Raw genomic sequence first — 25143 nt, 5'->3', positions numbered from 1 at the left:
TTTTCCAACTGTTACTTGATTTACTATCCACGTGGAGTGTGACTGGTAATAGTAACCTTGCCCAGAGCATGGCGACCGAAGGGAGTCTGCGAGAGTCTACATTTGCTATAATCAGGATGGCATGTCATAAAACATAGCAAATTACACACAAAAAAACTTGTTGATCATTTCCATGTCAACCTTTTGACCTTTTTCATTGTTTTCTTTTGTCCCTGTGGACCATATACTGTCTACTTAATTCCTGTAGATCTATTATACCACACCACTACACAGGCTACATCTCTAGGGGATGTCATAGACTTATGTCTTTAAATACTTTAAAACTTTGCATGTCCTTGGAACGCCTTTCCAAGTGTGGAGGCCACAAGTGAAATTTGCATGAACTCATAAGCGTGTTTTGTATTAATGTAGGGGAGCAGTAACACAAAGCAGTTCTTTGCAGCCCACATTAGAACTTATCAACTCTAAATGAGGCCTAGAAGATGTAATGTATTACAACTGGTTGCACAAAGTGTGCTGTAGACACAAACAGAACAATGGGGTGTAGCTATTTTGGTAAGTCACATTTAGATCACCAAATACTGTAACTTACCCTTAGGATTACAGGTAGGCACAAGTTACTTAAAACACTTATCCTAGGGGTGCCGTGAAAAAAAATGAATGCTGATAGTCTAGTGCTCCATGATTCAAGAAGGTTTGAGAACCACTGGGTTACACAATCAAGTGGTGACTAAAGAGGTGATCAACAATTGGCAGAAAGAGAAGACTCACTTTAAAACAAATGTTACTTACAGAGACCAAAGCTTCAGTTACGCTGGTGAGAACAGAGGGGCGTAAAGAATGGATGAGGATCTTATGTTCAGTGACGGCAAAAACCAGGAGAGTCACAGCATTCTCAGGGCCCAAATTCTGCAGCAGCGTGGAAAACTTCCCTCCGCTGTTTGATACAAAGATTTTATTTAAGACAATCACTATTCAATACAACATCAATATACTAGATCGTACAAAAGTATTGAAAGTCTTACAAGGGTCTACAACATCACATACAGTATGCCCAAATGTTTTATACTCAATACTTGTTTTATTAGTAAAATAAAATATAAAAAAGTGTACCCATTAGTGCAGCAAATTCCATGTGTACTGCTCAATGACAGTATACATTCAGAATCTCGACAGTACATTTTAGTGTTATATTTAGGGTTAGACTTAAACATTCTAAATCAGGATTTTGGTACTTACCGTTAAATCCCTTTCTCCGATTCCATAGGAGACACTGGACAGCAGTTACTGTAGGTATTCAAATTCAAGATGGAGTCCCTTCAGTCAGTTATTTGAATACCTACTGTAACTGCTCTCCAGTGTCCCCCTAGTGGATGAAGGAGAAAATGGTATGTCGACATTCTGACATTTTAGATGTTGACATTCTGTCAACACTAAAAATAATAATCGACAAATCATACAACTCTGTCAATGACACATGGTGTCATTCGCAAGCGTTGTGACTGTGTATGGTTGGGACACACTGCTCAGTTATTCCTTATACCAAGCACAACATGTGTGACCTGAGATGGCTAGAATACCAAGTGTCCAGCTGGGCAATTCTCGAGAAAGTGAATATAAAGTTCGGTGCATCACATACTTTAAAAAAATATATATAATTTTAAACTGGTCTGTTAAGCAATTGTTGTTATATGAAAATGTAACTTCTTAGTAGCAATGACTTACCCTATTACTTAAGACCCACAAAAATTTTGGAGAAATATGACACTTGAAATGGTGTAGCTGTCCTGTGCATCACAGAGAAACGCCAAACTAGTGATTCATGGGATAGCACACCACAGACTTTGGTGGTATCCCCCTCCCCTGACAATCTGAAAAATCTCTATTATATTATATTATACACATCAAGGGTGGAATTCAATAACAAACGAAGGGAGAAAATTGTTGTTGCCACAGCATTTAAACTCCATCAACGGTACTGCATCTTCCACCCGAATTCCAAATTCACTTAAAAGTGCTCGATACCCTATGGGCTATCAAACACTTTTTTGTGAGCTCGGGCTGCCACAAAGTGTGGTCACTGTCGCTCTGATCTGTCCAGGTAAAAAATAAGATTTTACTCACCGGTAAATCTATTTCTCGTAGTCCGTAGTGGATGCTGGGAACTCCGTAAGGACTATGGGGAATAGTGGCTCCGCAGGAGACTGGGCACAACTAAAGAAAGCTTTAGGACTACCTGGTGTGCACTGGCTCCTCCCTCTATGACCCTCCTCCAGAAATCAGTTAGGATACTGTGCCCGGAAGAGCTGACACAATAAGGAAAGGATTTGGAATCCCGGGTAAGACTCATACCAGCCACACCAATCACACCGTATAACTCGTGATACTATACCCAGTTAACAGTATGAAATATATCTGAGCCTCACTAACAGATGGCTCATAACAATAACCCTTTAGTTAGGCAATAACTATATACAAGTATTGCAGACAATCCGCACTTGGGACGGGCGCCCAGCATCCACTACGGACTACGAGAAATAGATTTACTGGTGAGTAAAATCTTATTTTCTCTGACGTCCTAGTGGATGCTGGGAACTCCGTAAGGACCATGGGGATTATACCAAAGCTCCCAAACGGGCGGGAGAGTGTGGATGACTCTGCAGCACCGAATGAGCAAACTCAAGGTCCTCCTCAGCCAGGGTAACAAACTTGTAGACTTTTGCAAAAATGTTTGAACCCGACCAAGTACCAGCTCGGCAAAGTTGTAAAGCCGAGAGCCCTCGGGCAGCCGCCCAAGAAGAACCCACTTTCCTCGTGGAATGGGCTTTTACAGATTTAGGGTGCGGCAGTCCAGCCGCAGAATGTGCAAGTTGAATCGTGCTACAGATCCAGCGAGCAATAGTCTGCTTAGAAGCAGGAGCACCCAGCTTGTTGGGTGCATACAGGATAAATAGCGAGTCAGTTTTCTTGACTCCAGCCGTCCTGGAAACATATTTTCAGGGCCCTGACTACGTCCAGTAACTTGGAGTCCTCCAAGTCCCACGTAGCCGCAGGCACCACAATAGGTTGGTTCACATGAAAAGCTGATACCACCTTAGGAAGGAATTGGGAACGAGTCCTCAATTCCCCCCTATCCATATGAAAATCAGATAAAGGCTTTTGCATGACAAAACCGCCAATTCTGATACACGCCTGGCCGACGCCAAGGCCAACCGCATGACCACTTTCCACGTGAGGTATTTTAGCTCTACGGATTTAAGTGGCTCAACCCAATGCGACTTCAGGAAATCCAACACCACGTTGAGATCCCACGGTGCCACTAGAGGCACAAACGGGGGCTGAATATGCAGCACTCCCTTAGCAAAAGTCTGAACTTCAGGCAGTGAAGCCAGTTCTTTTTGGAAGAAAATGTACAGAGCCGAAATCTGGACCTTAACGTAACCCAATTTTAGGCCCGTTGTCACTCCTGACTGTAGGAAGTGCAAAAATCGACCCAGTTGAAATTCCTCCGTTGGGGCCTTCTCCTGGCCTCACACCAAGCAACATATTTTTGCCATATGCGGTGATAATATTTTGCGATCACATCTTTCCTAGCCTTAATCAGCGTAGGAATGACTTCCTCCGGAATGCCTTTTTCCTTTAGGATCCGGTGTTCAACCGCCATGCCGTCAAACACAGCCGTGGTAAGTCTTGGAACAGGCAGGGCCCCTGCTGCAGCAGGTCCTGTCTGAGCGGCAGAGGCCATGGGTCCTCTGAGGTCATTTCTTGAAGTTCTGGGTACCAAGCTCTTCTTGGCCAATCCGGAACCACGAGTTTAGTTCTTACTCCTCTCCTTCTTAGTATTCTCAATACCTTGGGTATGAGAGGCAAAGGAAGGAACACATACACCGACTGGTACACCCACGGTGTTACCAGAGCTTCCACAGCTATCGCCTGAGGGTCCCTTGACCTGGCGCAATATCTTTTTAGCTTTTTGTTGAGGTGGGACGCCATCATGTCCACCTGTGGCCTTTCCCAATGGTGTACAATCATTTTGAAGACTTCTGGATGAAGTCCCCACTCTCCTGGGTGGAGGTCGTGCCTGCTGAGAAAGTCTGCTTCCCAGTTGTCCACTCCGGGAATGAACACTGCTGACAGTGCGACCACATGATTGTACGCCCATCGGAAAATCCTTGTGGCTTCTGCCATCACCATCCTGCTTCTTGTGCCGCCCTGCTGGTTTACATGGGCGACCGCCGTGATGTTGTCTGACTGGATCAGCACCGGCTGGTGTTGAAGCAGGGGTCTAGCCTGACTTAGGGCATTGTGAATTGCCCTTAGTCCCAGAATATTTGTGTGTAGGGAAGTCTCCTGACTTGACCATAGTCCTTGGAAGTTTCTTCCCTGTGTGACTGCCCCCCAGCCTCGAAGGCTGGCATCTGTGGTCACCAGGACCCAGTCCTGTATGCCGAATCTGCGACCCTCTAGAAGATGAGCACTCTGCAGCCACCACAACAGCGACACCCTGGCCCTTGGAGACAGGGTTATCAGCCGATGCATCTGAAGATGCGACCCGGACCACTTGTCCAACAGATCCCACTGGAAGATCCTTGCATGGAACCTACCGAATGGAATTTCTTCGTAAGAAGCTACCATCTTTCCCAGGACTCGCGTGCATTGATGCACCGACACCTGTATTTGTATTAGGAGGTCTCTGACTAGAGATGACAACTCCTTGGCCTTCTCCTCCGGGAGAAACCCTTTTTCCTGTTCTGTGTCCAGAACCATACCCAGGAACAGTAGACGCGTCGTAGGAACCAGCTGCGACTTTGGACTATTCAGAATCCAGCCGTGCTGTTGTAGCACTTCCCGAGATAGTGCTACTCCGACCAACAACTGCTCCCTGGACCTCACCTTTATAAGGAGATCGTCCAAGTACGGGATAATTATAACTCCCTTTTTTCGAAGGAGTATCATCATTTCGGCCATTACCTTGGTAAATACCCTCGGTGCCGGGGACAGACCAACGGCAACGTCTGGAATTGGTAATGACAGTCCTGTACCACAATTTTGAGGTACTCCTGGTGAGGAGGGTAAATGGGGACATGCAGGTAAGCATCCTTGATGTCCAGTGATACCATGTAATCCCCTTCGTCCAGGCTTGTAATAACCGCCCTGAGCGATTCCATTTTGAACTTGAACCTTCGTATATAAGTGTTCAAGGATTTCAATTTTAGAATGGGTCTCACCGAACCGTCTGGTTTCGGTACCACAAACATTGTGGAATAGTAACCCCGGCCTTGTTGAAGGAGGGGTACCGTGATTATCACCTGCTGGAAGTACAGCTTGTGAATTGCCGCCAGTACTACCTCTCCTCGAGGGCAGCAGGCAAGGCTGATTTGAGGTAATGGCGAGGGGGAGTCACCCCGAAATTCCAGCTTGTATCCCTGTGATACTACTTGTAGAACCCAGGGATCCACCTGTGAGCGAGCCCACTGGTCGCTGAAGCTCCCGAGACGCGCCCCCACCGCACCTGGCTCCACCTGTGGAGCCCCAGCGTCATGCGGTGGACTCTGAGGAAGCGGGGGAAGATTTTTGATCCTGGGAACTGGCTGTCTGGTGCAGCTTTTTCCCTCTTCCCTTGTGTCTGTGCAGAAAGGAAGCGCCTTTAACCCGCTTGCTTTGCTGAAGCCGAAAGGACTGTACCTTATAATACGGTGCTTTCTTAGGCTGTGAGGAAACTTGAGGTAAAAAAATTTTCTTCCCAGCTGTTGCTGTGGATACGAGGTCCCAGAGACCATCCCCAAACAATTTCTCACCCTTATAAGGCAGAATCTTCATGTGCCTTCTAAAGTCAGCATCGCCTGTCCACTGCCGGGTCCCTAATACCCTTCTGGCAGAATGGACATTGCATTAATTCTGGATGCCAGCCGGCAAATATCCCTCTGTGCATCCCTCATATATAAGACTACATCTTTAATATGCTCTATGGTTAGCAAATAGTATCCCTGTCCTGACAGGGTAATAGACCATGCTGCAGCAGCACTATCCATGCTGAGGCAATTGCAGGTCTCAGTATAGTACCTGAGTGTGTATATACAGACTTCAGGATAGCCTCCTGCTTTTTATCAGCAGGCTCCTTCAAAGTGGCCGTATCCTAAGACGGCAGTGCCACCTTTTTTGACAAACGTGTGAGCGCCTTATTCACCCTAGAGGATATCTTCCAACGTGACCTATCCTCTGGCGGGAAAGGGTACGCCATCAGTAACTTTTTAGAAATTACCAGTTTCTTATCGGGGGAACCCACGCTTCTTCACACACTTCATGCACTCATCTGATGGGGGAACAAAACACTGGCTGCTTTTTCTCCCCAAACATAAAACCCCTTTTTTGTGGTACCTGGGTTAATGTCAGAAATGTGTAACACATTTTTCATTGCCGAGATCATGTAACGGATGTTCCTAGTGGATTGTGTATATGTCTCAACCTCGTCGACACTGGTGTCAGACTCCGTGTCGACATCTGTGTCTGCCATCTGAGGTAGCGGGCGTTTTTGAGCCCCTGATGGCCTTTGAGACGCCTGGGCAGGCGCGGGCTGAGAAACCGGCTGTCCCACAGCTGTTACGTCATCCAGCCTTTTATGTAAGGAGTTGACACTGTCGGTTAATACCTTCCACCTATCCATCCACTCTGGTGTCGGCCCCACAGGGGGCGACATCACATTTATCGGCATCTGCTCCGCCTCCACATAAGCCTCCTCATCAACCAAGTCGACACAGCCGTACCGACACCGCACACACACAGGGAATGCTCTGACGGAGGACAGGACCCCACAAAGTCCTTTGGGGAGACAGAGAGAGTATGCCAGCACACACCAGAGCGCTATATAATGCAGGGATTCACACTACCCACAGTGATTTTTCCCTTATAGCTGCTATAATACACAGATTTGCGCCTAAATTTAGTGCCCCCCCTCTCTTTTTAACCCTTTGAGCTTGAAAACTACAGGGGAGAGCCTGGGGAGCTGTCATCCAGCTGCACTGTGAAGAGAAAATGGCGCCAGTGTGCTGAGGGAGATAGCCCCGCCCCTTTTTCTGCTGACTTTCTCCCGCTTTTTTATGGATCCTGGCAGGGGTATTTTTCACATAAATAGCCTCTGGGACTATATATTGTGATTATTTTGCCAGCCAAGGTGTTAATATTGCTGCTCAGGGCACCCCCCCCCCCCCAGCACCCATCAGTGACCGGAGTGTGAGGTGTGCATGAGGAGCAATGGCGCACAGCTGCAGTGCTGTGCGCTACCTTGTTGAAGACCGAAGTCTTCTGCCGCTGATTTTCAGGACCATCTTCATGCTTCTGGCTCTGTAAGGGGGACGGCGGCGCGGCTCCGGGACCGGACGATCGAGGTCGGGCCGCCCTGTGTTCGATCCCTCTGGAGCTAATGGTGTCCAGTAGCCTAAGAAGCCCAAGCTAGCTGCAAGCAAGTAGGTTCGCTTCTTCTCCCCTTAGTCCCTCGTAGCAGTGAGTCTGTTGCCAGCAGATCTCACTGAAAATAAAAAAACTAAAATATACTTTCTTTTCTAGGAGCTCAGGAGAGCCCCTAGTGTGCATCCAGCTCAGCCGGGCACAAGATTCTAACTGAGGTCTGGAGGAGGGTCATAGAGGGAGGAGCCAGTGCACACCAGGTAGTCCTAAAGCTTTCTTTAGTTGTGCCCAGTCTCCTGCGGAGCCGCTATTCCCCATGGTCCTTACGGAGTTCCCAGCATCCACTAGGACGTCAGAGAAATCATTCGCTTGTAATTGAATCTTTTCCCCCCCCTGAAGTATCCTAATAAAGGGGGTAATTCCAAGTTGATCGCAGCAGGAAATTTTTTAGCAGTTGGGCAAAACCATGTGCACTGCAGGGGAGGCAGATATAACATGTGCAGAGAGAGTTAGATTTGGGTGGGTTATTTTATTTCTGTGCAGGGTAAATACTGGCTGCTTTATTTTTACACTGCAAATTAGATTGCAGATTGAACACACCACACCCAAATCTAACTCTCTCTACACGTTATATCTGCCTCCCCTGCAGTGCACATGGTTTTGCCCAATTGCTAACAGAATTCCTGCTGCGATCAACTTGGAATTACCCCCAAAGCACGGAAGCAGTGTGCACTATTTAATTTTCTTTTTTATGGAAACAACTTTCTGGAATACATGTTCTGCTTTTGACCATGACCGATACATTTCGTAAACTTTGTTGGTGTGTTTGTTCACTTCAGGGTAAACTCAGGCTAAAACTATAATGGGTCTAAAAAATGTTGGGAAATAACAAAACAAAACAAAAAAAAACACATGATTTGGTTTCAAATGCAAAACTGATCACTAAATGTAGGCCTATAATAAGGCATGTACTTGTACTGCACATTACATCTACTGTAAATGTTTAAGAATATAGAGAAACATAGAAATTACAATTATGAAATAATCTATTAATTTTAGCAAGAATTGTGTTTTATTGTGATGGTAAATAAATGATTTAGTAGGAATTATGGATGTATTGGGACTAGCGAATATAATCGGTAGAGATCAAAGCAGCTTACTGATTAATTAAATAGGAGATACACTGCTGTGTGTAGTTTGTTTATGAAGGTCGTGGGAACTTGCCAGGGACAGCAAGCAAACAGAAAAAAAAAAAAAAAAAGAATTATTCAATCACTAATTAATTTTTCCAGTAATTACATGTAAATGATGCAGTTATTATGCAACAGAAGAGGATGCAGTCTGTACAAAGCACAAATCACCTTCTTTCAATGTTTCCCTGGTGCACAAATGAACTTTAGCTTAAAATCCTAGGCTAGTTAGTGGTGGCTGCTGCTGAACCCTTTGACATGCAGTGAGGAGAAAGTCGTAGCACTGTGCAGGAAGCGGTTGCTAAAGTAACCAAACGCCAACTGTGCCGGGAGGCTTACAAAACATGACTGTCACATGACAGCACCCATCAGGTTACATTAGTGTAGTGGTGTAGTGTTATGCAATGCTAATCCAGAGGAAGCTGGAATCACATTAGTGCACCTGTGAGAGCTCAGCAAGGCTCCCTGCGCAGAGCAATGCCCCCGTTTCATGTAGAATAATGTGTACTTGCCTTAGTGGAAGCGGTGAGGACACAGGCTGGCTTAGTATCAGGGTATCGTGCGGGGACAGCTATTCGGAAAGACAGTAAATTGTGTTTACTCAGCAGAGCAAAAGGGCTGGATTTACATGATAAAAGGAAATATACAGGCCAAACAACACAATAAAGACTGTTTATTATTAATATCATTACCTCATCAAGCACTACAGCTACACACAAGTCAGTATGCAGTTCTCAAGATTGAATTTAAACAATTGTTAACTCCATCCAAAGATTGGTATTTTTGCAGTAAAGAAGCATCTACAGTATACTTCCCTTAAGACAAATATGACAAAAAAAAATAATGACAACTTTAACTACACTGATCGTGATAAAGTTCAGACTTTTGTGAAAACCAGCCTAATAGGAAATACAATTGTTGTTTAATGAAATCTATCATTTTATTACACACCCAACATTGTATTTAACTTTCTACGTCCCTCTATTCAAAGCTGTAGAGAACGAATGTATAGCAATTGTTTTTTTCGGGTAGTCTTCAGTTTGCCGACGGCTGGGCTCCCGACAACCAGCATACCGGCGCCGGAATCCCGACCGCCGGCATACTGACAGCTTTTCTCCCTCTTGGTGGTCCACGACTCCCCTGGAGGGAGAATAGATAGCGTGGCGCACGTAGCGCGCCACCGTGCCTGCAGCGTGGCGAGCGCAGTACGCCCGCAAGGGGCTCATTTGCGCTCGCCCAGCTGTCGGTATGCCGGCGGTCGGGATTCCGGCGCTGATATGCTGACCGCCGGCATAAAATACTACACCTGTTTTTTTCCCCCCTATTAAGCAACGTATTGGAAGCCCACATGCAGTCTTGTAAAGCGCTTGTGAAACAAGGAATTCTCAAGGGGTTGGGTATGATAGGCTAGCGGTCAGGATGATGGCAATCAGAAGACCAACCATGGCATCCATATGGTAAAAATACCGACAGGGGCTAGGTAAATATACTTACCTTCACCAAATGCCCACCTAACCCCCTATCCCCGCAGCCTAAACCTAACTTTTTCTCCCCCACAGCCTAACCCTAACCCTCCAAGGGGGTAACTAAATCTAACACCCACCCCCGCAGCCTAACCCTCCCACCGTAGCCTAAACCTAACTTCCCCCCCACCCCCACGTCTTTACTGTCGGCAGGAAGATTGTGATCCTTGTTGGGATACCGGCGCCGTCATTCCAAGCAGTGTCGGGATTCCGGTTCGGTATACTGAGTGCCAGGATCCTGACTGGATCCCTCCTCAAGATCTATTTCCTCTGTTACCTCAACCTTTTCAAGAGGAGCATTCAGAGTTTTAGGGGGTCATTCCAAGTTGATCGCTCACTAGCTACTTTTAGCAGCCGTGCAAACGCATAGTCGCCGCCCACGGGGAAGTGTATTTTCGCTTTGCAAGTGTGCGAACGCCTGTGCAGTCGAGCGCAGCAAAAACATTTTGTCCAGTTTCAGAGTAGCTTTGGACTTACTCAGCCCTTGCGATCACTTCAGTCTTTTTGGTGCCGGAATTGACGTCAGACACCCACCCTGCAAACGCCTGGACACGCATGCATTTTCCCAAACACTCCCAGGAAACGGTCAATTGACACCCATAAACTCCCACTTCATGTCAATCTCCTTGCGTTCGGCTGTGCGAATGGATTCTTCGCTAAATCCATCGCCCAGCACCGATCCTCTTTGTACCCGTACGACGCGCCTGCGCATTGCGGTGCATGCGCAGTTTCGCCTTTTTACCTGATCGCTGCTCTGCGAAAAACAGCAGCGAGCGATCAACTCGGAAAGACCCCCTTAATCCAACCAGAACATTTATGTGACTTACAGTATACCCCTTCTCCACATAAATCCCAGATCTGACCTGGGTTTTTGAACACTGTTCCAACCCGGGTTAGAACCGGTCTACATTGCTGCTCTGACCCGGGTTATTCTCGGGTCGGCCCCTTTAACACTGCACCCATGTGTAGTGTGTTTCTGTTCTGCCGTCGCTTGGAGATAACATCATTTCCAACCACCGGCTCTCCCTATGCTTTTAACGGACCTTCCCAGGTCCAAACCTGCTTGCGACCCGGGTTGGATTGCCAGGTCACCGGACCCGGGTTTTTTTTTTTTGGTTTTTTTTTGAGGACCCTTTTTCACTAAGCCGTGACCCAGGTTATTGCAGCAGTGGAAAAAGGGTATTGGCCAGTTCTAAGAAGGAAAGAGTCACAGATGAAGCCCCACCAGCCTTAGACTTCCGTTTATCCTACACTGCTCTTTATCTGATGCCTTTCCTCCCTCTTTTTACCTGTACACAATAAGAATAAGTTAACCAGGTAGGAAATGTGCAGAAATCTAACACAAATCGCAATGCAATTTCACACCAGCTAGAAGTATTCCCTATAGCTCTTGACACAAAGGGAAGTAGTACTGTAGCTGCTGCATTAGGTTCAGCTGACATCTGTCACAGAAAATGCACAATTTATACTCCCTGCCCTCCCCGGAATCCTAATAGACACTATCCTGGAGGAACACCCCAAATGCCCAGAATGTGCCTAGTGTGGGGCTACCTTGGCAAGAACAACTCCACCTGATCAGGCATCAGGAGAGGAAACAGAGCTCTGCCATCTAACAAGCCAAAAGCCGCAGTTTCTCTACCCACTTCGCAGTTACAAGAGGACCCTGGAAGACATCAATCACTGGAAGTGGGGTTGCAGCATCTTCTAAGATTCCAGACAACAGAGCAAAACACCCTGGTCTATTCGCATTAATGACAAAAAATAAAAAAGAAGTTCCCTGCAGAATGGGGATGAATAAGAGGGAGCAGCATTAAAGACATGAAATTAATGCTAGCATCCTAACTTGAAGTTTTATACCACAGGGTCCGGTGTTCCCTATTGGAGGATAGAGAAATATACGTTATGGTAAGAACTTACCGTTTATAACGGTATTTCTCCCAAGTCCACAGGATAACATTGGGATATGATGACGCAACAGCGGATTTGCACCAATCGGTCAAAGCTTTTCGGCCTTCCAGCATGCAACGGGCTCGTCCATATATCCCCGCCTCCTGGCTCAGACAAATCAGTTGTAATCCCAAAGTTTAAGGCAGGAGCATCATAAATAGCCCTAATTAGGCGAGAGGAACACACATGCACACCCTTCCATACCAGAAGGAAGAGGTTAGTGAGTAAAAGGATCCTCAAATCAGGTGCGTCAGGGTGGGATCCCTGTGGACTTAGGAGAAATACCGTTATCAGTGTATATTTCTTCGGCAGGGTCCACAGGATAACATTGGGATTTCCCAGAGAAATTTGGTGGTGAGCACGCTCCTGATTGGACAGGAGAATCCTTTGCCCGAAATCAGCATCCTGAGAGACAAAAGGTATAAACGGCATAATGTCTAATGAATGTGTTAATGGAGGACCATGTGGCTGCCTTAAATATCTGTTCAGCTGAAGCACCACATTGTGCTGCCCATGATGGACCTACCTTACAAGTAGAGTGAGCAGAGATATTATCTGGAACAGGGTGATCAGAGTGACAATCTGCTTCTGAAAGTCATCCGAAGCCACCTCACCAGTGTCTGCTTATCAGCAGCCATCCTCTCTTGTGAAATCCGTAGAGAATAAAGAGAGAATCTGTCTTTCTGACGGCACTGGTACGATCCATGTACTGTAGATCCTTAAGGCACGGACCACGTCCAGCGACGCATCTAACATAGTAATTGAGGATAAAAAGAGGCAAAATGCCCATCGCGTTCAACCTGTATTTTGTATTAAGTTGAGTTGATTTTACTGTACCTGCTGAAGAATGTTTTATGACTAGTTAACAACTACAAATCATGTTACACCCAAATTAACAACGTCAATATTTTAAATGTTGTAACCCTGGATATCCTTATCACTCAGAAATTCATCCAATCCCCTTTTAAATGCATTTACAGAGTCCACCATTACTACCTTCCCTGGCAGGGAATTCCAAATCCTTATTGCCCTAACAGTGAAGAACTCTTTCCTCCGTTGCTTACGGAATTTTCTCTCCTCCAGCCTCAGCGAGTGTCCACGTGTCCTAAACAGAGTTCTTTTAATACATAATTCATCTGATAACTCTTTGTAATGTCCCTTTACATATTTGAAGACATTAATAATGTCTCCTCTTAGACGCCTCTTTTCCAGTGTATACATGTTCAACCTAGTAAGCCTTTCCTCGTAATCCAGTCCCTCTAGACTTTAATCAATTTAGTAGCTCGCCTTTGAACCCTTTCGAGTTCAGAGATATCTTTTTTATACAGTGGTGCCCAAAACTGAAAACAATATTCCATGTGCGGACATACCAATGATTTGTACAGCGGCAGGATTACATCCTCGTCCCTTGTCTCAATTCCCCGTTTTATGCACGCTAGCACCTTACTTGCCTTCTTTACTGCGCTTTGACATTGTATACAGTAATTAAGCTTATTATCAATGAGTACCCCCAAATCTTTTTGCAAAACAGTTACCCCTAGACTTTCAATGTTTAATATGTAGGATGCAAGTTTGTTTTTAGTCCTGAAATGCATAACCTTGCATTTTTCTATATTGAACCTCAGTCTCCATTTAGACGCCCAGATTTCAAGTTTAGATAAGTCATTCTGCAGAGACTCCACATCTATTTCTAATTTAATTACCCTACACAGTTTAGGATCATCTGCAAAGATTGACACTGTGCTTTCCAGGCCTATTTCTTGGTCATTGATAAATATGTTTAACAGTAGTGGCCCGAGTACGGACCCCTGTGGTATTTCACTGACTACTTAGGTTCAGCTTAAGGACTTCCCGTTGACCACTACTCGCTGTACCCTGTTGTCCAGCCAGTTACTTATCCATGTACAAACAGTTTTTCCTAGGCCAAGCACTTTTAATTTGATGATTAGTCTTCTGTGAGGCACTGTATCAAAGGCTTTTGCAGAATCTAAGTAGACCACATCCACTGCTTTTCCTTGGTCAAGATTGTCACTCACTTCCTCGTAGAAGTTAACTAAGTTAGTTTGACATGATCTGTCCTTCACAAACCCATGCTGGTTCATGCTAATAATCTTAGTGGTCTGCAGATACTCCTGTATGCTATCCTTTAGAATTCCTTCCAATATTTCCCCCACTATAGATGTCAAACTAACCAGCCTGTAGTTACCCGGATGATTTTTGGATCCCTTTTTAAATAATGACACTTCCTCTGCTATACGCCAATCCTTCGGTACCATGCCAGAACTAATTGAACTATTGAAAATCAAGAATAGGGGTCTTGCTAGTTGTGACCTAAGCTCCATAAGAACCCTTGGATGAAGTCTGTCCGGGCCAGGTGATTTATTAATCTTTATTTTGCATAATCTCTCCCTGACTACTATTTCACTTAAACAAGTATCTAACCACAAATCCTTACTGTCACTATCGCTATGCACCACTCCCACCGTCAATTCTTCTCTGGCGAACACTGATGAAAACAAAATGTTCAGTATTTCTGCTTTTGATTCGTCATCATTCAACAATACTCCAAATTCATCTTTTATTGGACCTATGTTCTCCTTTTTTAACCTTTTACTGTTTATGTATTTAAAAAAAAAAATTAGGATTGGTTTTACTCTCTATAGCAATTTGCTTTTAGTTTTCAATTTTAGCTGCTCTTATTGCATTTGTGCATCTTTTATTGCATTCCTAGTAGTACTGGAATGAATCCTCCTTTCCATTAGATTTAAATGCTTTGAAAGCACGCTTCTTTTTTATCGATTTCGGCGTTGACCTTAAGTTAAGCCACATCGGTTTGAGTTTGGTACTCCTGCACTTACTGCCCATGGGAATAAATTTGTGAATATTGCTATCTAGCAACCCTTTTAAAGAATTCCACATTTCCGAGTGTTCTTACCATGAAACAGAACTTCCCACTCAATGTCGTTTAATGCACATCTCAGCATATTGAAGTTAGCCTTCCTAAAGTTAAATGTTTTTGTTGAACCCTTATAGCTAGGTTTCCTGAAACTAATGTCGAATGTGATCACTGTTACCCAAAGTCTCCCCAACTGTAGTATTCGATATGATGTCCACATTATTAGTAATTACTAGATCTAGAGTAGTTTTACCCCTAATTGGGTCCTCGACTAATTGAGACAAGTAGTGATCTTTTAACATATTTATGAACCTGTTGCCCCTAGCTTTAACACATGAATCGTTACTCCAATTAATATCAGGATAGTTAAAATCCCCAATCACGCAGCCCTTTCGATTTGCTGCAAGAGTTGTTCTTTCGCATGTATGCTAATATCTGTCTGTTTGTAACATGTTCCTATAACTAGTTTTTTTGCATCAATAGCCCCACTTGAGATTTCAACCCATAGTGACTCCACATTAATCACCAGTCCCCTCATAAATAACCTCATTTAAGTATGGTTTAAGAGATGGCTTAACATAAAGACATATACCTCCTCCTCTTTTGCTTGCCCTGTCCCTCCTGAAAAGAGAATACCCCTCCAAGTTTGCAACCCAGTCGTGAGAGTCGTCCCACCATGTTTCCGTAATACCTATAATATTATACTCGGCCTTTGATGCTAACAATTCCAATTCCCCCATTTTACCTGCTAGACTTCTTGCGTTTGCAAGCATACATTTTAGTTTAGTGGTTCCCTTATAAGCTTGTTTTTTTAAAGGTATCCTATCATGGTTTACTAAAGCCTTCCTAGAGTTACTCTTACGGACTGTCCTTCACGCTCCCTTTCCACCCCCACCATACTGAATACCGCCCACCTTACTCTTCTCTTTGATCAACTCAGTGTTTCGGCCTAAATTCTCCGTCCTGACATAAGTATTTTCCCTTATGCTACGTACATCCTTTTCTATATGCTGTAATGATGACACATAAAATGTTGTTAGTTAATGTTTCAGCAATACCTTTGTTAATACCCTTTTTAGAGCCAATGCAAATACCCTTGCTGACTGCTCTTTCCCTCCCCCCCTTCTCCACCCCTATTTAGCTCACTACCACCATCTTTACTATTCTCGCTGCATAACCCATCATTTCTAACTAAACCCTCCCCCCAGGCTCCCACAGAAAGGTGTGGTTCCTGGAAAGCCAGGACTACAATTTCTTTGTTAAGGTGAAATTCAGATACCACCTTGGGAAGATACCCAGATCTAGTTCTAAGAACCGCTCTATCTGGATAAAAGATCAGAAATGGAGGACGACATAACAATGCCCCTAAATCTGATACTCTTCTAGCCAACGCCACAGCCAGTAGAAAGAGAACTTTAGCTGTCAACCATTTAAGATCTACTTTATTAAGTGGTTCAAATGGGGCAACTTGAAGGGCCTTTAGGACTAAACTTAAGTCCCAAGGCACTGTAGGAGGAACAAAGAGGTTGAATGCGCAGCATTCCCTGGAAAATAGTACGCACATCCTGTAAGTTGGCAATTTTCTTTTGGAACCATACAGTCAATGCTGACACTTGCACTCTCAAGGAAGCCACCTTCAAACCTTTATACATTCCTGCCTGAAGGAATGCTAAGTCCCTGGAAACTCTGAAAGAGCTAGGGTCCATTTTCCGTTCACTGCACCAATGAATATAGATTTGGCATATACGGTGATAAATTTGAGCTGAGGAAGGTTTCCTTGCTCTGAGCATTATTTGAATTACCTGTTGTGAGAATCCTCTTGACTTCAGGACAGAGGTCTCAAGAGCCACGCCGTCAAAGACAGTCGATCCAATGTCTGTGAAAACAAGGACTCTGCGTCAGTAGATCTGGACGTTGCAGGAGCAGGAATGGAGCATCCATCGACATTCTCTGCAGATCTGTGTGCCAATGCCTTCTGGGACAAGCCAGAGCTATTTGTATCACGGCAGCCTTTCCTTGCTTTATCTCTCACACCACCCTGGGTAATAAGGTGATTGGTGGAAACACATAGGCCAGATGAAAGTACCATCTCACCGACAGGGCATCCACAAAGATCACTCTGGGATCCTTTGTTCTTGACCCGTATGCGAGAACTTTGTTGTTCTGACGGGACGTCATGAGATCTATCTCTGGCAACCCCCACTTGTCGACTAGAGTCTGGAAGACCTCTGGGTGTAGAGCCCATTTGCTTGCCTGAATGGCGTGCCAATTGAAAAGATCCGCTTCCCAGTTTAGGACTACTGGAACGAATACTGCAGATAAAGCTGGATGATGAAGTTCTGCCCACTGTAGTGTGTGACTTAACTACTTCATAGCTTTTTGGCTGAGAGTTCCTCCCTAGGGTTGAGGTACGCTACTTCCGTCGCTTTGTCCGAGCGGATCTGAACTGGTTTTCCCTGAAGGATGTCCTTTGCCTGAATCAGTGCCATGTATATGGCCCGAAGTTCCAATATATTTATTGGCAGGAAACAGTCTTCCTTGGTCCATTGCCTCTGGAAACACAACCTTCCTGACACTGCCCCCCCAGCCCTGGAGACTGGAATCTGTTGTCAGAATTTCCCAATCTAATATCCAAAAGGGTCCCCCTTTGTCCAGACGGGATGTCTGTAGCCACCAGGCTAACGACCTCCTTACTTCCACTGTAAGGACCATAGTCTGCGTTTTTATCATCTGATGAAACCCATTCCATTTGGCAAGGATCAGATACTGCAGAGGCCTCGAGTGGAACTGAGCATACCCCACCATGTCGAATGTTGACACCATCAATCCCATCACACGCATTGCTACGTGAATGGATACCCTTTGACTGTGTAGCAGCTCCTGAATCCTTGACTGAACTTTGGATATCTTGTTCAGAGGTAAATATACTCTTTGAAGGCTTGAATCCAGTACAGCCCCCAAGTGAGTCATCCACTGTGACGGAACCAGACGATTCCGCCCAATTTATGAGCCACCCGTGCTTCTGCAAACACGTTATTGTCTGTTGCAGATGACACAGGAGCAATTGCAGAGAATGTGCCAGGATTAAAAGATCGTAAAGGTATGGAAAAATTCTTATCCCCTGCTGGCGGAGATAAGCTGCCATTACCACCACAATTTTGGTAAATACTTCATAAGGTATGGCCTGGAACTGAAAATGCTGTTGGAGGATAGCGAACTTGAGATAGCACTGTTGGGACAGTGCTATAGGAACATGTACAGTAGCTAAGCATCCTGGATATCCAGGGATACCATATAATCTCCATGAGCAAAATGATGGTGTGAAGTAAAAGTCTCCATGTGAAACCGAGGTACCCAAATGTACTTGTTCAGCACTTTGAGATTGAGTATTGGCCGGAATGACCCATTTGGCTTCTGAACTAGAAACAGGTTGGAGTAAAACCACTGTCCTCATTGTTCAGGAGGAACTGGAATGATTACCCCTGACTGAAACAATTTCTGAACTGCCTCTTGAAAAGGCCTGGCCTTTGTCTCTACCCGAGACGGGCTGTTACAAAAAAAACCTTCGAGGAGGGTGTTTCTTGAAGGCAAATGCATAACCGAGAGATACCGCTTCCTGCAACCAGGCATCTGTTGTGGACTGCTGCCGAATCTGAGCAAACTGAAGTAGTTGGTCCCCCACCCTGGAATCCCCCACGTGGAGGCTCGCACCCTCAGGCTGATGGCTTATTATCTGTTTTACCAACCGGTCCTCTGATAGCCCAATGCTTTTTAGTCTTACCAGACTTGTTGTATTAGGGCTGTTTGCCATCACTTTTCCCTTTAGCTTTTCCTTGAGACCGAAAACTGGAACTTTAGGTTTAAATTTGTATGTGGAAGGAAACTTTACTTTCTTGGAGTCTGCTTCTGACTCCAAAATATCTGTCAATTCTTTATCAAAAAGAAGATCTCCAGAGAAAGGTAAAGACTACAAAACCTTTTTAGATTCTGAATCAGCTTTCCATGCACGTAGCGAAACTGCTCTGCGAGTGGCTATTGTTGGAGCTGATGCCTTGGAGGCAATTGTACCCATATCTAAAGCTGTTTCTTCCAAGAACATCACAGCCTGTTTATATGTGCCATATGGGATTTTTGCTCTCTAGATGCCACTGAAAGATATCCTTCAAATGCATCAGCCCAGGCAGCCACTGCTTTAGCCATCCAACCTGAAGCCATGGCTGGTCTAATGACTGCCCCAGACAGAGAAAAAATGGTTTTTAAAAAACCATCCACTCTCCTATCCGTGACATAATTTAATGATGTTGAAGGCAGAGGTAATGTAGATTTTCGCACTTTTCGAATAACATGCATATCTACTTTGGGGGCTACCTCCCTCTTTAAACAATCCCCAGCTGGAAGAGGATAATTGGAAATCCATTTCCTAGGAATTCTAAACTTCTTACTGGGTGTAGCCCAAACCTCTTTCATGATCTCCGTCAGCTGATCCGACCCTGGAAACTCAGTCTTAACTGTTCTGGGACATTTAAACACAGGTGCCTTGGATTTTAACACAGGCTCTGCTGATTCTTCTAAGGATAGAATGGCTTTCATTGCCTTAATTAACTCAGCTATGTCCACTGAGCTAAGGCCTACCTCCTCCTCCTTGTATGCAGAACCAGAGCTTAATGAGCCTTCATCCACCGATGAATCCTCATGTGAAACACGTGTAGACTGTGAAGAAGATGTAGATTTACTTACCACTGGCTTTTCAGCCGGTTCTTTTGAGAGGCTGCTGCTGGAAGTGATAAACCGCAGGTGGGAAGCTGCATGTAAGGGTTAATCGTGTAACCTATTCCTGGTACAGAAGTTGGAATTATCCACTCAGCTATACTGGATAATGTTTGTGCAAACATAGCCCAAGGGGGATCAACTTGCATCTGTATCTGCCTTGTATTATTCAAGAGACCTTGGTGAAAGCTAAAACAATTTGCACACAAACCATCATGAACCAGATCCTGAGAGGTTAACCCAGCTTTGCAAGACAAATATGACATGAGTGTTGGTGTTGCTGTTTGAGCATCTTCCTCACCTTTGCCGCTCTTAGATATGATAAATAATCAACACTTACACAGTGTACTACACAATTTGTGACTGTAATCACTTTAAGACTTGTTAAAGTGACATACAATCCGACCCTACCCTGCTATACACCAGCATTGAGGATCGGTATAGACAGAAAAAAACTGACAGAATTATAGTAAATTATTATATTCTATATATATTATTATAGTAAATTATAGTGAAGTCAGCAATCACACTAGCAGTCAGTCACGTTATACATTAGTATAATAAGCAATATGAGCACATAGGGGCCAATTCAGTAAGAATCCGCAGAATTTGCTATCCTTTTGCACGCATGCTGGTGGCTGCCCAGCGTTGGGCATGGCCGCCCAGCATGCTGACCGGCGCCTCCCCCCTGCTAAAAATAAGATTTTAAACCTACCGGTAAATCTTTTTCTCCTAGTCCGTAGAGGATGCTGGGGACTCCGTAAGGACCATGGGGAATAGACGGGCTCCGCAGGAGACATGGGCACTATAAAGAAACTTTAGAATGGGTGTGCACTGGCTCCTCCCTCTATGCCCCTCCTCCAGACCTCAGTTAAAGAAACTGTACCCAGAGGAGACGGACAGTACGAGGAAAGGATTTTGTTAATCCAAGGGCAAGATTCACACCAGCCCACACCAACCACACCGTATAACCTGGAATATACGAACCAGTCAACAGCATGAAACAAACAGCATCAGTCAAGACTGATCAAAACTGTAACATAACCCTTATGTATGCAATAACTATATACAAGTCTTGCAGAATGTTGTCCGCACTGGGACAGGCGCCCAGCATCCTCTACGGACTAGGAGAAAAAGATTTACCGGTAGGTTTAAAATCTTATTTTCTCTTACGTCCTAGAGGATGCTGGGGACTCCATAAGGATCATGGGGATTATACCAAAGCTCCTAAATGGGCGGGAGAGTGTTACAGATCCAGCGAGCAATAGTCTGCTTAGAAGCAGTAGCGCCAACCTTGTTGGCTGCATACAGGACAAATAGAGCTTCTGTTTTCCTAATTTGAGCCGTCCTGGCTACGTACATTTTTAAGGCCCTGACTACATCCAGGGAGTTGGAATCCTCCAAATCTCCCGTAGCCACAGGCACCACAATAGGTTGGTTCATATGAAAAGAGGAAACCACCTTAGGCAAAAATTGAGAACGAGTTTGCAACTCAGCTCTGTCCACATGGATAATCAGATAGGGGCTTTTGTGAGATAAAGCCGCCAACTGACACTCGCCTTGCAGATGCCAAGGCCAACAACATAACCACTTTCCAAGTGAGATATTTTAATTCCACGGTTTTAAGAGGCTCAAACCAATGAGACTTAAGGAACTGTAACACCACGTTACTGGGGGGCACAAAAGGAGGCTGGATATGCAGCACTCCCTTCACAAAAGTCTGGACTTTTGGTAGAGAAGCCAATTCCTTCTGAAAGAAAATAGACAGGGCCGAAATCTGTACCTTAATGGAACCTAATTTTAGGCCCAAATTCACTCTAGTCTGTAGAAAGTGGAGAAAACGGCCCAGGTGGAATTCCTCCGAAGGAGCATTCTTGGTCTCACACCAAGACACATACTTCCTCCAGATACGGTGATAATGTTTCGCCGTCACCTCCTTCCTAGCCCTTATCAGAGTAGGAATGACCTCATCCGGAATGCCCTTTTCAGCTAGGATCCGGCGTTCAACCGCTATGCCGTCAAACGCAGCCGCGGTAAGTCTTGGAACAGGTCCTCTCTGAGAGGAAGAGGCCACGGATCTTCTGTGAGCATTTCCTGTAGCTCCGGATACCAGGCCCTTCGAGGCCAGTCTGGAACAATGAGAATTGCCTGTACTCCTTTTTGTCTTACGGTTCTCAATATTTTTGAGATGAGAGGAAGGAACACATAGACCGGCTGGAACACCCACGGGGTCACCAGGGCGTCCACCGCTACCGCCTGAGGGTCCCTTGACCTGGCACAATAACTCGGGAGCTTTTTGTTGAGGCGTGACGCCATCATGTCTATTTGAGGCAGTCCCCACTGACTTGAAATCTCTGCAAAGACTTCTTGATGAAGTCCCCACTCTCCTGGATGGAGATCGTGTCTGCTGAGGAAGTCTGCTTCCCAGTTGTCCACTCCCGTAATGAAGACTGCTGACAGAGCGCTTACAGGATTTTCCGCCCAGCGAAGAATTCTGGTGGCTTCTGTCATTGCCACTCTGCTCCTTCTTCCGCCTTGGCGGTTTACATGAGCTACAGCCGTGACATTGTCTGACCGAATCAGAACCGGTAGGACGCGAAGAAAATTCTCCGCTTGACGTAGGCCGTTGTATATGGCCCTTAATTCCAGTACGTTGATGTGCAGACAAGCCTCCTGGCTTGACCACAGACCCTGGAAGTTTCTTCCCTGTGTGACTGCTCCCCAGCCTCGGAGGCTCACGCCCGTGGTCACCAGAACCCAGACCTGAATGCCGAACCTGCGACCCTCTAGAAGGTGAGCACTCTGCAGCCACCACAAGAGAGATACCCTGGCCCTGGGGGACAGGCTGATCATCTGATGAATATGTAGATGTGACCCGGACCACTTGTCCAGAAGGTCCCACTGAAAGGTCCTCGCATGGAACCTGCCGAATGGAATGGCCTCGTAAGACGCCACCATCTTTCCCAGAACTCGAGTGCATTGATGGACAGACACCCTTTTTGGCTTTAACAGTTCCCTGACCACGGTCTGGAGTTCCTGGGCCTTTTCCATCGGGAGAAAAAAACTTTTTGTTCCGTATCGAGAATCATGCCTAAGAAAGGCAAACAAGTCATTGGAATCAACTGTGACTTTGGTAGATTGAGAATCCAGCCGTGCTGTTGCAACACCCTCAGGGAGAGTGACAAGCTGTTCAGCAACTGTTCTCTCGATCTCGCTTTATTAGGAGATCGTCCAAGTATTGGATAATTGTGACACCCTGCTTGCGCAGGAGCACCATCATTTCCACCATTACCTTGGTAAAAATCCTCGGGGCCGTGGAAAGCCCAAACGGCAACGTCTAAAATTGGTAATGACAATCCTGTACAGCAAATCTCAGGAACGCCTGCTGAGGAAGATATATGGGGACATGAAGGTATGCATCCTTTATGTCCAGGGACACCATATAATCACCCCCATCCAGGCTGGCGATCACCGTTCTGAGCGATTCCATCTTGAATTTGAAACTTTTCAAGTATAGGTTTAAGGATTTTAAATTCAGAATGGGTCTGACCGAACCGTCCGGTTTCGGTACCACAAACAGGGTCGAGTAGTACCCCTTCCCCTGTTGAAGCAGGGGCACCTGGACCACCACTTGTTGAAGACACAGCTTTTGAATTGCCTTTAAAACTACTTCCCTCTCCAGGGGAAGAAGCTGGTAGGGCCGATTTGAAAAACCGGCGAGGAGGCACCGCTTCGAATTCCAGCTTGTAACCCTGGGAAACAATGTCTATTGCCCAGGGACCCACCTGTGATTGAATCCAGACGTGGCTGAAAAGTCGAAGACGTGCCCCCACTGGGGCGGAATCCCTCAGGGGAGCCCCAGCGTCATGCAGTGGATTTTGTAGAAGCCGGGGAGGACTTCTATTCCTGGGAACTAGCTGTAGTTGGGAGCTTTTTCCCTCTACCCTTACTTCTGGCGAGAAAGTAAGGTCCCCGTACTCTCATGGATTTATGCGACCGAAAGGACTGCATCTGATAATGTGGCGTTTTCTTTTGCTGTGAGGAAACATAAGGTAAAAAAGTGGATTTACCTGCCGTAGCTGTGGAAACCAGGTCCGGGAGACCGTCCCCAAATAATTCCTCACCCTTGTAAGGCAAAACCTCCATATGCTTCTTTGAGTCGGCATCACCCGTCCATTGTTGGGTCCACAGGGCTCGCCTAGCCTAAATCGCCATGGCGTTGGCTCTGGAACCCAGTAGGCCAACGTCTCTCTGAGCATCGCTCATATATAGGACAGCATCCTTAATATGACCCAAGGTCAATAAAACGGTATCCTTATCCAGTGTATCCATTTCAGCAGACAAGGTATCTGTCCACGCTGCTACAGCGCTACAAACCCAAGCCGACGCTATCGCCGGTCTGAGCAATGTACCAGTATGTGTGTAAATTGACTTTAACGTAGTCTCTTGCCTGCGATCAGCAGGATCCTTGAGGGTTGCGGTATCTTGAGACGGCAGCTGTCACGTCTAGCAAAGTTTGGGGATCCGGCAGTTGAGACTTGCCCAAGGAAGTAGCAGGCTGGGGAAGAACAAAATGAGGGGGTTGGATATAGTTCCTTTGCATGGGATACGGAGCAATGAAGGATGTAGGCGGAGTTTGAGAGTCAATGAAAAGTATTTATTATGTACAGAGCAGAGGTAGAAAACGGAGGTGGATGAACGGTAACTTGAGAACGTGGTCGTAGACAAAGAACTGTGGAACTGTGGGTGAGAGTAAAACGAGGCTGAAGACAAGAACCGTGGACTGCGACTTATAAGATGAAACTGCGGTAGAGGAGCTGAGAACTGTGGACGGTAGTTTGGGTCGTGACTGGAGACTGAGAACTGTAGACTGTGGCTTGAAAGATGAAGCTGGAGATAACGAGCTGAGGACTGTGAATGGTGGTTCGAGGACTTGGCTGGAAGCAAGAATCTGCGGACGGTGGCTTGGAGGACGAGGCAAGAGACCCGGGGTCATCCGTGCCCAAAGGGTCTTACTGAACCGGGTTTTCCAAGAGCGTCTCCACGGGCAGCAGCAGGCTAGGAACGGGAAAACTGCAGCAGCAACTGAGAACTGGCAAAGCAGGGTTAGAAGTACCAGAATACAGCAGGAATCCTGGGAGCACAGGCTAAAGCACCTACAACAGGGTTGTAACTTGAGGCACTGGCATCCCTGTCCTAAACCAGCCCCCTGTTATAGGAAGAAGTCTCCCTGGATTGGCTGGAAAACTAGGAACAGGAATGTCAGAAACTTGGTCTCCAACATGGCGGCGCCAAGTAATGCAGACCTTTTCTGACAACATGCTGCTCACTGCCCCTGGTCTCCTAGGCAACGGCTTAGCGAGAGCGAGCTGCTGCAGCGGCGTCCTGCCGCCACGAGGGGACCCCCTCAACGCCA

At 45.8% G+C, this 25143-nt stretch overlaps 1 protein-coding gene across 5 annotated transcripts in view; it reads right to left on the bottom strand.

Annotated features, from left to right (window-relative positions):
* DENND4A (DENN domain containing 4A) overlaps positions 1-25143 on the bottom strand; it is a 261785-nt gene that overhangs the window by 108705 nt on the left and 127937 nt on the right. For all 5 annotated transcript variants that reach the window (XM_063925588.1, XM_063925589.1, XM_063925590.1 and 2 more), the window contains exons 8-9: positions 9107-9165; positions 793-937 (exon numbers count right to left, since the gene is read on the bottom strand). In XM_063925588.1, the coding sequence (XP_063781658.1) occupies positions 793-937; positions 9107-9165 (204 nt within the window). The remainder of the gene's footprint in view (positions 1-792; positions 938-9106; positions 9166-25143) is intronic.

This window comes from Pseudophryne corroboree, chromosome 6 (assembly GCF_028390025.1).
Source record: "Pseudophryne corroboree isolate aPseCor3 chromosome 6, aPseCor3.hap2, whole genome shotgun sequence".
Taxonomy (NCBI): Eukaryota; Metazoa; Chordata; class Amphibia; order Anura; family Myobatrachidae; genus Pseudophryne; species Pseudophryne corroboree.
This window is presented reverse-complemented; position numbering and strand designations above follow the sequence as displayed.